General features: G+C 58.8%; 1 protein-coding gene across 2 annotated transcripts in view; it reads left to right on the forward strand.

The window, feature by feature from the left end:
• Positions 1–6,074, forward strand: part of IQSEC3 (IQ motif and Sec7 domain ArfGEF 3) — an 86,395-nt gene extending 80,321 nt beyond the window's left edge. The window contains exons 13-14 of one of the 2 annotated variants that reach the window (XM_069581548.1): positions 2,202–2,254; positions 5,557–6,074. In XM_069581548.1, the coding sequence (XP_069437649.1) occupies positions 2,202–2,254; positions 5,557–5,985 (482 nt within the window). In that variant the 3' untranslated portion in view covers positions 5,986–6,074. Of the gene's footprint in view, positions 1–2,201; positions 2,255–2,336; positions 2,421–5,556 lie in introns of those variants that run through there. The other variant, XM_069581549.1, reaches the window with a different exon arrangement.
• The last annotated feature ends 8,734 nt before the right edge of the window (positions 6,075–14,808 follow it).

Consider the following 14,808-nt stretch of genomic DNA (forward strand, 5'->3'; position numbering starts at 1 on the left):
CAGCCAGCTTCGGATTTTCTGTCACCTGTGGCCATGTTCTGTAGACCTCTTCCTCCCTTCCCTTGGCCCCCCTCCTACTTTTCTGTCCCCGGCCCCTTTCCTTCCCCCACCCTGCAGGGAGAAGATGTGCCCCAGAGGAAAAAGAATCAGAAGGAGTGGTGGCATGAGAATTAAATCCCAGCCCAACAAACCCTAGCAAACCATCCGGGACTCTTCACTAATTAATTAATTCAGTCATTCATCCTTATAGTAATGCACTCTTACTGAGCGCCTGCTGTGTGCCTCATGCCAAGCCCTGGGAAACCAGGGTCCCAGCAGGACGTCAGTTTGAGCTGAGCCTCCAGTGGGCTCCATGCTGGTCCCAAACCCCGTCGGTTACGGCCACGGTGCCGAGGTGCTGTGACAGCATCACAGGACCGGCCTCACCAGCTGGGAGATGAGATTGGTTTTCCAAGCACGGTTTTTGCTCAAGGAGACCCTCACTGTGATGTCTCCTCTGTGTGTGGGTCTGACCCGCCACCATGAGTTCCTAATCACCTGCCCTGTTGTCAGCCGGCCCCTTTATGTCTACGGTCATAGCACACGCCTGTTTTCACAGCTATTTAAACCCCGGAGTCAAACCTCAGTGGTGGCTGATTCCTGAACACCCCGCCCCACTCTCTGCAGCACGGCCTGCAGCTCCCGGCCTCCCCCCACCGCAATGTGCGTCTCCAGGGCCTCATCCATTAGCTCCCTCCCCAGCAGGGTCCTTGGTTCCAAACATTAGCCCAGCTTCCTCTTGTGTTACAGAAAGCAGAGGGGTGGGTATTGCAGGGAGTGGGTGCCCTCCCAGGGATGTGAGAAATCAGAGGACCCTGGCAGAGGGCTCTAGGATGTTGGTGGGGGTGGGGGAGGGAGTCAGGGGTGACTGAGTTGGAAGAAGTCCTCAAGCTGTCCCTGGGGGTACACAGGGTGTGCCAGGCCCATCAGAGAGCCCTCATATATATTAACGCACATATGTGAAATCCGAAAAAAAAAAATGGTATAGATGATCTTATTTGCAAAGCAGAAATAGAGACACAGATGTAGAGAACAAATGTATGGATACCAAGGCAGGAAGGAGGGGTGGGATGAATTGGGAGGCTGGGATTGACATATATACATTTCTCTGTATAATAGAGATAACTAATGGGAACCTACTCTACAACCCAGGGAACTCTACTCAGGGCTCTGTGGTGACCTGAATGGGAAGGAAATAAAAAAAAAGAGATGTATATATATGTATGGGGCTTTCCAGGTGGCTCAGTGGTGAAGAATTCACCTGCCAAAATAGGAGACCCAAGAGATGCAAGTTCAATCCCTGGGTCGGGAAGATCCCCTGGAGGAGGAAATGGCAACCCACTCCAGTATTCTTGCCTGGAGGATCCCATGGACAGAGGAGCCTGGCAGGCTACAGTCCGAGGGGTAGCAGAGAGTTGGACACAACTGAGCGATTGAGCAGCAGTGTGTATACGTCTGGGCGATTCACTTTGCTGCAGAAACTAACACAGCATTGTAAAGCTGTACTCCAGTAAAAATTGATAGAAAAGAAAAGCAAGCCCTCATAGATAGGAATTCTTTGGTGGTCCAGTGGTCCACACTTCCAATGCAGGGGTCACAGGTCGTTCCCTGGGTCAGGGAACTAAGAACCTACATGCTACAGGGCTTGGCCAAAAAAAAAATAAATGTATTTTAAAAAGAAATCTCTGGTAGCAATCACAGACTGCTCTTACCTGCACCAGGCTCAGCCTGGGGTGCGTGCAGCTCACTGACTCCTCAGCACTCAGCTCGGTAACAGGAACAAGAAAGGAATGGGGACCCCTCCCTCACAGAGTCTGTGCCACAGACACTCAGGAGCCCCTGGGAGCTGAGAACCAAGGCCTCCTCACAGCCACTCTGCACAATCCATCCGGGGCTCTGATAAGGGTAAAGGAGATTCGACAATATCCAGCAAGGAAAAAATGGGCTCAAAGAGGTGTAGCATCTTGCCCAAGGTCACACAGCTGCTCAGTGGCAGAGCTGGGCTCAGGCACCAAGTCCACTGCCCACACAGTTGTGGGGCCCCTGGAGGATCCAGAAGGATGCCAGGTTGGGAGGTGTGGGGTGGGGTGGGGGCGGGTAGGCAGGGCTTTGTGCAGGAATAGGGCGGTGGAGAGTGAGCCCTGTGCTCTTTGCATTCAAAGCCAAAAGGGAAGCAGCGGCCGCGGGGGAGAAGGCTACGGAGAGCTCGGTGGAGGTGAGTGGAGGCCTGGTCGCCCAGGTGAGTACGTCTGCGTGCCCCACCCTCTTCTCACTGTCTCTGTTGTTTCTCTTCTCAGGTTTTAATCAATGCCTCCCCAGCCCGACTCACCATATTACCAATTTCAAGAGATACAATTAAAAGTTACTGCTAGCATGGGTAATGCCACTCTTCCAGCGCCTAATTAAGCCACAGTGCCCCCTCCAGTTCCCCGGATGCCCAGCCCACTGAGCCCCCCAGGCTGAGCTCCCAGACTAACACGTGCAGATGAAGCCCCCAGCAGGCCCACAGCATCCCTCCACGGTCCCCTAAACCCACCACCCCGCATATGCTATGATCCTGATGCTCCATGTCCCCTGTCCCACGTCCTGCCAGCCTCTGTGGAGGGAGCCTGGCCCCTCCGAGAATCACCCCTCAGGTCCAGTCCCCAAGTCGACGCTTCTGGGGAAAGTGGGGGCGGCTGGGAGGATAAAGTGTCTGCTCAACACAGCTGAGCCACCCGGAAAGCTGGCCATGGGGTGGGATGTGCTGGAGGAAGTGAGGCAAGGTGGGACTGGGGTTGTCTTAGGGCTTCTCCTGGCGGGGGGGGGGGGGGGGGGCGGTGGGCACTGCTGTGTCTGAAGACCCTCCAAGTTGGAGGGAAGGGACTGGTGGAGTGGCAGGAGCAGCTGTTCCCTGCCAGTCCCAGAGCACCGCCTGGGAGGGGGCGTGTAGTCGCCCTGCAAGCCTGGGGACCCCAGCCCTCCCCACTGACTCCCGTTGGACCCCCGTGGGCCCCTCACTCATTTCTGCCAGGCCTCCAGGGCCCCTCATGGTCACACAGAGCCCCCACTCCAAGCTGGAGGAGCCCCCTCTTAGGGCTCTGAAAGAGGAGCCCTGCCCCAGCCCAACTAAGCTCGGGGAAGCCCCAGGAAACCCTCACTCTCCCTGTAGCCCCCACCCCCCACACACCTGTGTCTGGAGGAGGCACCTTCACACGGAGGAGCTTCCTGCCCCAGCAGCTGGCAAGCCCCCAGGGTGGGTATTCCATCCTCCGCGACCACCACCCCCCTGCCCATCTTCCTGCAGCTGCCCGTTCTCCAGCCTTGCAGATAAACACCACAAGTTACCAGCCCTGCCCATGCATTTGAGCCCCTGCCCAGGGAGGACCACAGTCTGTGGGCCCTTCGCCCCCTCCTCCCCTGGTCCAGAGGGCCACGTGGCTATCTGCAAGGCTAGCCCCAGGGCCCCCGGCAGCCTCCGCTCCCCTGCACCGAGGGTAGCCTCGCCGCCTCTCTGCTGGACCCCAAGCTCCCGCGTCCTCCGCCCCCCACCCCGTCACTGCCTGGCCGCCTGCTGGCAGGCGCTTCTCCAGCTTGTCTGAGCTGTCAGGCTTGCTACTCATGTTCCATCCCTTCCCCTCTCTCTTCTTTCTTTCATCAGCAGGGAGTCGGGATTGGGGGGGTCAGAATGAGAGAATGTTCTGCTGTCACTTCCTGCTTTTCACTTACTAACTATTGAAGATAAGGATGGGCCAGCTTGGGTGGGGCAGAGGGAGGTACAGACAGCAGAGCGGGGATCAGGGACAGGGAGCCGAGGAGGAGGCGCAGGGCGAGACCAGAGCTGCAGCCATGGGGGGGCGGGGGGCTCGAGGGTCTGAACCAGGGCAGTCAGGTGTTTGCCCCGAGAGGGGCTGCGGTAAAGTCTGGGAGCAGTGAGCAGAAACCTTGACCCCACAGTCTCAGGCCACTTCCTCCCGGGGAGTAACTCAGAATAGAGCAGAATAGAGCGGGGAATAACTCAGAATAACTCAAAGCAGGTGGGGAAAAAGCTGCCCCCCACCCCTCAGTGGATGGAAGGAAGCCTCCTGTCCCAGTGAGGGCCACAGAGGACTCCCCAAGAGGGAGGGGGCGCAGCCCTGCTCTGCCCTGTCTGGGCACTGAGGGCCTTGGGGACTCCTTTGTTGGAATAGAGCAGGGAGTAGCGGGGGAGGGGGAAGAAGCTCAGGCCTAGAAAACGCTGCCAAGGTAAAGGTTGAGAATGGAGAGTAGAGCCCATGGCCTGCAGACCCTGGCAGTGGGGCTTGTGAAAACCAAAGAAGCGGGGCTGGATTTGGGGGATAAGGAGCAGGACTGGAGAGCCAAGTGACCCGTCAGGGCAGCACCCGGACCCAGGAAGGGGGAGTTCTTGACATTGCACCTTTTGCCAGTAAATAGGGTCAGGACCTGCTGGTTTAGGGCTCTGAGATAGTGTAGGGCAGGGCCATCATGGTTTAGCCTGGCTATAGGGTCCCCTCCTTTGCAGCCTTAGTATTCCCCCATCCTGACCCTGAGAGGTGATGCCCCCAGGACAATCAGAAGCAACCCCAGAGATAAGGGTCTCAGCCACCCCTGGAAAGGTCCAAGAGTCCAGAAAGGCTTGTGTGTTATATCTACAGGCTGGGGCACTGGAGGGATGAGGAATTAATTAAACTCCTCCTTCCAGAATCCTGCTATTTCTTCCACTATCCCTGCTAGCAAGAAAAGGACAGGCTAGTCCCCAGTGTCCTCCATGGGCTGAGGGAGGGACCACCCCCTCACACTCCAACCCAGGGGAAAAATAGGGGTCCTTTCTGGGTTCCCCCTCTGGCAGCAGGGCAGATTTCTCCAGGACCCAAGTTGGGGCAGAAAGGCAGCTGAGGACCTGACTGTGGCTGGACTCTGCTCTCGAATGTGTGGGCATGGCCCTGGGGAGTCTGGGAGGATGGGGCAGGTCCCTGGACCGCCCCTCGGGGTCCCTGGAATTCTGGGGTTTAGACATCTTTGTGATTCTACAGTGATGATGAGGCCTCGCTCTAACAAAGCTGGTGGGAGGGGAGGGGCTTGCAAGGCTGAAAGCCACCTGCCTCCTGACCCTGTCCCCGTGTCCCCAACATACCCCTGGGAGACAGGGAAGCGGTAGAGCTACTCCTGCTTTTCCAGCTTGAGGCCAGTGGGGAGGCTGGTGGGCGCTGCCGCGTGGCCCAGGGCCGCCCAGCAGGTCTGGGAGATCACACTGCATAACCTGAGTGCATTGGTCCAACTGCCCACCCCGCAGACAGGAGCCAGGAGGCTCAGCCGGAGCAGAGCAGAGCAGTCTCTGGGCTCTGCCTGAGCCCAGCGCCTCTGTCTGGCAGCCAGGTGCCCTCTAGGTGGCAGAGAAATGGGGAGTGGGGCCGGCGAACCCCTCGTGGGCACAGGAGCTGGGAAAGGGCGGGGGGGTGGGCGGGGAGGGAGGCCAGTCCCAGCAGCTGGGAATTAGTCTTGTAACATTTCATACTTCTCTGGCTGTTTCTAAACTAGGTGTCAATTCACAACAGGCTTCAGGTGTCCCCACACAGCTCCGGGCCGGGGGCCGAGAGGGGAGCGCCGTTGCCAGACCTGCAGCCTAGCCCCTCGAGGGAGCAGCCGCCACCTCCGCCGCCACCACCGCCCACGCCCCCCGGGACCCTGGTGCAGTGCCAGCAGATAGTCAAGGTCATTGTTCTGGACAAGCCCTGCCTGGCCCGCATGGAGCCCCTCCTGAGCCAGGCCCTCTCCTGCTATGCCCCAGCCTCCTCTGACTCCTGCGGCTCCACGCCCCTGGGCGGCCCAGGCTCCCCGGTCAAGGTGGTCCACCGGCCCCCGCTGCCCCCGCCCCCACCCCCCTACAACCACCCACACCAGTTCTGCCCGCCTGGCTCCCTGCTGCACCAACGTCGCTGCTCCAGCGGCTCCAGGAGCCTGGTGTAGACACGCCCCCCCTCTTCCCCACACTGCTGTCGCAGAGGGAGGGGGCCACGCCAGGGCCCCCACTGCCCCTCCGCCCGCTGCTCCCCACGCCCGGCACGCCGCGTTCCTGGTCACCCATCACTGTCATTTTGGAGAGAGAATTCCTGTCCCTGGCACCTGGTTTGCTCGGCCCAAGCTTCCGTTCCTCAGTCGAGCAGCCCTCCCCTCCAATCTGCCGGCCTCTCTGGCTCTCTGGGGCCCCACCCAGCCTGGCACAGCTAGACCTCTTCTATCCTGACCACCCCTCCAGCCTCTTGGACCAGGGATTGAGGGCGACAGGAACCGAGGGCCTAACCAGCTTCCTGGGCCGGGTCTGCCAGGCCCTGGCCCTCAGGCAGGGCAGGCAGGTGTGACAGCTATGGGCTGGCACCTGAGCCTCACACGGAAGGTGGTCTGGCTCCTGCCCCAGCACTGGGCACGCCGCACTGGGTGGGGGCCAGTTGGCCCTGGATCCCTGGAGCAGCCAGATCAGGGGGAGGCCTGGGGAAAGGGGTGGGTCTCTCTGATGCCCCTCCCCGCCCCTCAGCCCAGCCGTCCCAGGAGGCCCCTCCTGTGTGCCCCGGGACGTTGACCCATCTGGCCCTGGGCGGGGTGGGGAGGGGATTCTCCTGCTTCCTCAGGGGCTGGGGCACTGCCTGCCCCGAGGCTTCTGAGATTTCAGGAAATGGGGGAGGGAAGGGGCGCCCCTCAGCTCTCTCTCAGTCAGGTCCACAGAGCCAAGGAATCGTGAGGTCACGTAGCTACAAAATGCACCTTTTATAGAGTTTCTTGTTCTCTAAGCCGCAGAGTGTCAAGTGTGTGCCCGAGGCATAAACGTGCACACACATAGGAAAACTGGGTCCTCCTGATGTAGAAGCAGAAAGAGGAAGAAGCCGGGTTTGCCCAGGGGCAGACACAACCAGCAGAGCGAGAACTCCCACCCAGGTCAGGCCGGGCCCTACCTCCCCACTCCGACCCCGGAATGACTTCTGTGGCCTCCACGAGGGCCGTGGACACAGAGTGGGCGAGAAGTGCCCACGCAGAAGCACCCAAGCAGAAGCAGGTGCTCAGAGGCTCAACATCTCCCCTCTGCGCCATCACCCTCAACTAGCCCTCTTAACTCCCGCCCCCACCCCAGAAGGCAGCAGGCCCGCCTCCAGTAGGGGTGGCTGCAAGTGTCCCTACACCCTCGAAACCGCGAAGGAGCACCACGCAGGGCTCGCTGATCTCCCCAGCACCTGGCAGAGCCAGAGCCAGCCTCTGTGCAACCCCTCTGTGCGCAGGCCGGCCCGCCCCAGTCACAGCCCTTCCAGGGATGGTCTGCCCCCCACCAGGCTGGACCCTCCTCTGGTCCTGAGCTGACAGCGCACTGCCATCCTCCATTAAGTGTCCTGCCGCTCGCGGCACCAGGTCATCCCGAGAGATGGCAGTTGAACACAGGACCTAGAGTGAATTCACTTCTCCCCAGCCCCACCCCATGCCCCAGTCGCAGGCCCAAGGCCGCAAGGAGGCACGACTCCTCCCTCTCTCAGAGATCCCAGGTGACCTAGTTTCGTGTGTACGTGTGTGAGCACAGGCGTCACTGTGATGTCACCCAGTGAGTGTATTTCTGGCTCTTTGTCAGCCCGTGTCCCTAACATGTGACCAATTTACCGCCTGAGCCCGTCTGTGCCCCCCGTTGCCCCCCCACCGAGTCCTTGTTGTCCTGGCCCCCTTCCCGTGTCTTTTCTGTAACAGGGTCGCTCCAATCAGAGCCTTTCCAAATGGAGCGGCCAACCAATGGGGAGGCACGGTTCAGGTTCACGTGCCCGGTGCCCGAGGCCTGGGAGCAGGGGTGTGGGCTCAGAAGGAAAAGGATGTGTCTGTGGGGTGGGGGTCCTGGGGCCCCTCGTCATCTGCTCACACAGCTGACGAAGTGCCTCCTCCCACTCTGCCGATGCCCAGACTAGCAGGGGGGCTCAGGGCAGGCGCACGCGTGGTCCTCTCCACTGAGGATGCGAAGCTCAGGTGTCTCAGTGGCCTTCCCCAGGTAGGGCTGCACCCCTAGTGCTGCCCCCCACCGCCGCCCCTTCCCCCTGCCCCCACCCCGGTCACTGCTGTGGCTGCCCTGGGCCCCAGTGGTGCCCTGGGGATGCTGGCCCCAGGAAGCAGACCAGGCTGGAGTCAGCAGCATGTGGAGCCGACCCTGAGCTGTGAGGGGCTTTAACCCCTGCAGGCCTGGGACAGGGGGCAGCAGGGCCTCCTCACAGTTGGGGGCGCAGGATTCCCAGCCTCTGAACCTCCCTTCTCTGATGGGCCAAACAGCTAGGCTTGGGGCCCGCCTCTGTGCCGGGCCCCAGAGCCGACCCCCAGACAACTGGGACAAGCCTCAGGCCCTCTGCACAGCCGTGGCCACGTCAGGGACCCCACCCTCCGGGAGGGCCCAGTGGAGGTGCTCTTGGTCTCCTGCCCCCCAACCCCTACCGAGGGGCCCGTGGAGTGCTCCTCAAGCCTCTAAGACACAGCCTCCTGGGCAGATGCACACTGACCCCAAGGTGGCCCTGCTCTGTCCATGCTCCAGGCCTTACTTTGGGGACCTGGCCCCTTCCCGGTCTCACCCATTTGTCAGAATCAGGAGCCGGAGATGAAGATGAACCTAGCTTCCCCCACCCTGCGGGGCCAGCCCACCTCCGAGCTGGAGCTGGTGTGCACAGGCACCCACTCTCGTGCTCAGCCCTGACCCCGCCCCCTGGCCCCCACAGCCTGCCAGACGTCAGTGTGCCAGTAGGCTTCCCCGCCAACCACCGGTCTGTCTGTCCCTGTGTCCTGCTGTACATACACCCTCGCTGCACCCCTGCTGTCGCCGCGTACGCCTCCTTACCCGTCAAGAGCAGCCTCTCAAGGGAAAGAAAAGCAAGGTGGCTGCACCCAGCGACAAATCCAAATGGCAAATATTTTGTAACAAAATAGCCCAGAGGTATTTTATCTGTTCAATTCATAGAGTTTTAGAGATTATATTGAAATATGTCACTTGAGCAAACTGTGTCGGTTCTGTTTCTTTCGTACCCCAAGATGGGGGTCTACCGCAAATCAGATCTCGGTGAGACCGCAGAGGCTGAGGGCACCAACTGGTCGCCTCTGGCCATGGGGGTGTCCCCCTGTGACGCAGTCAGGGAGCCCCTTCATGCACAAATGGGGCAGACTTCTCTGGAGGTGCAGAGGTTAAGAATCTGCCTGCCAGTGTGGCCTGGGAGGATCCTGCGTGTTGCAGGGTGACTAAGCCCGAGTGCCGCAACTGCAGAAGCCCCTAGAACCCCTGCTCCACGTAAGAAGAGCCCCACTCATCTCAAGAAAAAGCCTGTGTGCAGCAAGATCCACTGCAGCCAAAATGCAAAACAAAACAGTACAAATGGGTCGAGGAACTATCAGGAACCATCTGATGGGCAGGCACTCGGTCAGAGCTCCAGGTGCAGGGCCAGGGAATGGCCCCTCACCAACATATACACGCACACGGAACAACCCCCATCAACACACACAGAATGACCCCCACCAACACACACACACACACACACACAGGAAATGACCTCCACCGACACACACACACACACAGGAAACGACCTCCACCGACACACACACACAGAATGACCCCCACCAACACACACACACACAGGAAATGACCTCCATCGACACACACACACATGGAATGACCCCCACCAACACACACACACACACACACGGACTGACCTCCACCAATACACACACACATAGGGAATGACCCCCACCAACACACACACACATGGAATGACCCCCATCAACACACACACACACGGAATGACCCCCACCAACACACACACACACAGAATGCCCCCACCAACACACACACACATGGAATGACCCCCATCAACACACACACACAGAGAATGACCCCCACCAACACACGCACACAGGGAATGACCCCCACCAACACATACACACACACAGGAAATGACCTCCACAAACACATACACACACAGGGAATAACCCCCACCAACACACACACACACAGAATGACCCCCACCAACACACACACACAGGGAATAACCCCCACCAACACACACACACACAGAATGACCCCCACCAACACACACACATGGAATGACCCCCACCAACACACACACATACACACATGGAATGACCCCCACCAACACACACACATACACAGGGAATAACCCCCACCAACACACACACACAGAATGACCCCCACCAACACACACACACATGGAGTGACCCCCACCAACACACACACACACACCTAGCCAGTTAAAGCAGGTTTTGGTGGCGACTAGGACAGCTAGGAGACTAGGACGTGACAGCCAGTGTGCACCCTGGCAGGGTGGGAGTCCAGGGGGTTAGGACTTGGTGCTCCGCCATAGAGGCCCTGCTTGGTTTTCTGGACTTGGTGTTCTGCAATAGAGGCCCTGCTTGGTTTTCTGGACTTGGTGCTCCGCCATAGAGGCCCTGCTTGGTTTTCTGGACTTGGTGCTCCGCCATAGAGGCCCTGCTTGGTTTTCTGGACTTGGTGCTCCGCCACAGAGGCCCTGCTTGGTATCCTGGACCTGGTGCTCTGCAATAGAGGCTGGGGGTAGGTCGGGTGTCAGGGTCCCACCGACCGCGTTTGGTCCTCAGCCTCAGGTGATTTTCTCCAGATGTCAGCTCCGAAGCCTGACTTTCTCATCACTAGGTCTGGGTTGACAAGCCCCAGGTGTACCCTCTTGAAGTGGAGGGGGACAGGCCCAGGTGAAAGGGTTGGGAGAAAACTGTCAGGAAAAGTGGCGGAGCCACAGACTATAGTGGAGCAAACATCTACTGAGCCCATGGCAGGCTGCTGGAGCTGGAAGGGGAGCCAGGGCCCTGCACAGGCCTGAGTTGCTGAGATGTGGGAGGCAAGACTGAAATCCCAGCTGGAGGGAGACGTGAGGGCCTGGGGCTGGCGTCACACTGCATGCAAGGCCCTTGCCTGCCATCACCATGAGGCAGGGGCTTGCCCAGAGCCATGTCTCCCAGGAGAGCAGACAGGAGAAGCCTTCCAGCAGAGCTGAGGCCTGAGGGAGATAAGCAACTGGCCCGAATGGCTGGTCTAGGGACACCTGCTAAGAGGGTATCCGGCTCCCCTGGTGACCAGATCACCGAGCACCCAAAATTCCAGACAGCACCCCAGGCTGGGCCCCTTTATCCCATGGAGATGCAAAGGAACAGGCCCTCACCCTCCTTCCAGGAAACGGGAAATTCCAGGAGAAGCCTGGGGCCAGCTCTGACCTGGCCCATCCTGAGAACTTTCTGACCCAGGAAGCTGAGGACTGGTCCCTTGGGAGCACCCCTGAGGAGACCCAGCTCAGCCCAAGCCTGGGAGAGGGCCCAGAGCCAAGTGGGATCCTGCCTGCTGTCCCTGTGGGGACTTGGGAGGGGGCACCATCCTGCAAGTCTTCTGGCCTCTGAGGTCATCTAGGAGGAGATGGGCAGCCCTCTGGTAGCAAAGGAGACAGCCACAGGGGCCCCAGGCTCTGGGTCACCCACTTAACCACTGGACATGGGGACAGACGGAGCTCTATGGCCTGTGCCTCTCACTGTGGGACCCTTCAGACGTGGAAACAAACTCATCAACCGGACTTAGAATGCTTCTGACGGGGTGCCCCCCGGGTGTTACAGGTTTCTGGCTGAGAGCAAGGGGCCAGGTGCCAGACCGAGAAGACGGAAAATCCAACAAGAACACCTGGTGCCTGGTGTGTTCCTGGTGAGGGTCCAGGGGTGAGAGATGTGTGGTGATGGGCCGAGCAAAGTGCCTGCTCTCCAGGGGTTCATTTTGGGTGGTACCGTCAAAAATACACTAAGAGGGACTTCCCTGGTGGTCCAGTGACTAAGACTCCATGCTTCCGGTGCAGGGGGCACAGGTTTGATCCCTGGTTGGGGAAATAAGATCACATATGCCACGTGGCATGGCCAAAAAAATAAAAAACAATTTAAAATAATAAAAATACACAATTGGACCAGTGTTTTCACATAGCAGATGGTGGTATGATAGAGGTGATGGCCTCAAGGGGCTGAGGCCTCTCTGAGGAGACAAATTCAACAAGGTCTAGGTTGTGTCTGAGGGTAGGTGAGCCGCTCAAGAGACCACCTCTAGGCATGGAACGAGGTGGAAACCAGGCTAGCCTGCCACGTATTTCCCTTTTATGGGCATCCCTCGTGGCTCAGATGATAGAGAATCAGCCTGCAATACAGGACACCTGGTTCGATCCTTGGGTGCAGACGATCCCCTGGAGGAGAGCATGGCAACCCTCTCCAGTATTCATGCCTGGAGAATCCCATGGACAGAGGAGACTGCGGGGCTATGGTCCATGGGGCTGTGAGGAGTTGGACATGCTGCTGCTGCTAAGTCACACCAGTCGTGTCTGACTCTGTGCAACCCCATAGACGGCAGCCCACCAGGCTCCTCTGTCCCTGAGATTCTCCAGGCAAGAATACTAGAGTGGGTTGCCATTTCCTTCTCCAATGCCTGAAGGTGAAAAGTGAAAGTGAGGTTGCTCAGTCGTGTCCGACTCTTCACGATCCCATGGACTGTAGCCTACCAGGCTCCTCCATCCATGGGATTTTCCAGGCAAGAGTACTGGAGCGGGTCACCATTGCCTTCTCCAGAGTTGGACATGACTGAACAATTAATAATGTCACTTTCATATAAGCTTACTTATATGAAAATTCCTACCAAATCTTAAATGCATTTAAAAATCACTTTATTCAGGAAATAATAAAATGGGCCTCTCTTAGAAAACCCAGAGAGTCACCATCCTTTTGGGATAGGAAGTGAGTGGGGAGCAGGCAGTCAGGCAGCTCCTGAAGCCTGAGGGGTGGGTGGGGGCAGTGCTAAGGGCTGGGTCGCTGCAGGAGGACCCCAGAAGTCTAGCCCAGTAGCGAGGAAAAGTGCCCTGGCACTGGCCGCTGCTGTCCAGAACACCTCCTGTGGGGAGGAGCTCTGCCCCGGGCCTGGTCAGCCTGCAGGCTGCATTGCCCCCTCCTCCTTATCACCCCGGCCCAAGAGGACTCAAGTTTGCCATTTAGAACAATAACAGGATGGACCCCATGGCCTTTAGCTCCAGGTTCTGGGGTTGATGACCTGTCACACCTCAGCATGGAGCAGATAAAGTTGTCACAGTTTGATTCTCTTACAGCAGGGCTGGCAGACGCACTCCCCCCGCAACCCCATCTCAGCCTCCACAGACGTGATGACTGATCCTCGCTTTCTGGGAGTTCCCACCAAGCACCATATGTTGACACGCAGAAATTAACACGGCGCCACCTAGAAGGAAGGTGGGGGTGGTTTAGGGCAGGAGATGCGGACTCAGGCCTGGGCTGAGATGGGAGTGGGGAGAAAGGCCCTTTGAGGGGTCACCCAGGGCTGCCCATGTGGCCCACCGGTCCCTGACTGCTCTGGGGGACGCCTGCCCCGTTCCCTGGCCCCCCACTGCTCAGCCCCTCCCATGCATGCTCCTGGAGCTGCTTCCTTCTAGGGCTCCACGTGCCCCTGGCCACTCGGCAGCTGCCTGACAGCAGGTCCCCTCACCTGCTCCTCTCACCTCCCACCAACTCCATGTCATTTGACCCCAGGGTGAGCCACTGAGGAGGACATGGCAGCCAGGCCAGGTGCAGGAGGTGCTCAGAAGAGCACCCGCCCCAGGGGAAAGCCCAGCCTACAGGGGCCTAGGCTGACCCTGCTGGCCTTGGGAGAGACCCTGCACCAGGATGGGTCAGGAGGGCACTCCCCCTATGGGGAGGCAAGGCCCAGCTGGAGCCCAGCAGTCTGGAATTGCAGGCTGCATTCTTATCCTTACCGCTCCCCTCGTCAAGAACCATGGGCTTCCCTAGCGGCTCAGATGGTAAAGAACCTACCTGCAGTATGGAATACCTGGGTTTGATCCCTGGGTCAAGAAGATCCCCTAGAGAAGAGAATGTACCCACTCCAGCATTCTTGTCTGGGAAATCTCATGGGCAGGGGAGCCTGGGGGGCTACAGTCCATGGAGTTGCATAGGGTCGGACATGAATGAGCGACTAACACTTTCACTGCTTTACTCCCCAAGAAGGCTGTCCAGTTCAAGATCAGCTCCAAGACCCAGCTTGGAGTCAGAACTGGTCCTACAGGAAAATTCCACTCTCGGGGTGGCAAGAGGATGAGGGAGCTGGGCTCAGCAGATGGGGAGGAGGGATGGGAACTCTTTCCTCGCCCCTCCTCCCATCCCCCCTGCAGGTCTGGTGGCTTCTTTCCCAGGGGAACCAGGAGCCCTCACCCCACTGGCTGCTCCTAGCACCTCAGCACTTCCTGCTCCCACGACCCTGAAACCTCAAGGCAAACTCTGGAAAAATTGTGGGAACTGGCCACAGGGATGGAGACCACCAGGAGGGCCGGCTCTTGTTCCCACATTCCCAACACCACTGGAGAGGCCTACTGCTCCCCCCGCCGCCGAAACTCCCCAATCCCCTTTCCTCCCAAGACATATGGGTGGGAAGCAGCTTCCCCACTCCACTGCACCCCAACCCCACAAGGAATGAATGTACAGCAGGCATGAGGGAGACTTGTCCACCATCACAGGGGGCTACAGAGTCCCCGGATGTCAGACCTGGAAGCAAGCAGGTTATGAGACAGGTGGGGACTGGGGACCTGGGACCCTTTACTGCAGTACGTGTACCTGGACAGGTGTCCCCTCATCTCTTCAAGCAACAGATACAAAGAAACTGTAAGGAACTGAAACTAGCCGCACACCTGCACAGCTGGGGCAAGTCATGAACCATAAGATGCA

The sequence above is a fragment of the Ovis canadensis genome, chromosome 3 (assembly GCF_042477335.2).
Source record: "Ovis canadensis isolate MfBH-ARS-UI-01 breed Bighorn chromosome 3, ARS-UI_OviCan_v2, whole genome shotgun sequence".
In the NCBI taxonomy this organism is placed as follows: Eukaryota; Metazoa; Chordata; class Mammalia; order Artiodactyla; family Bovidae; genus Ovis; species Ovis canadensis.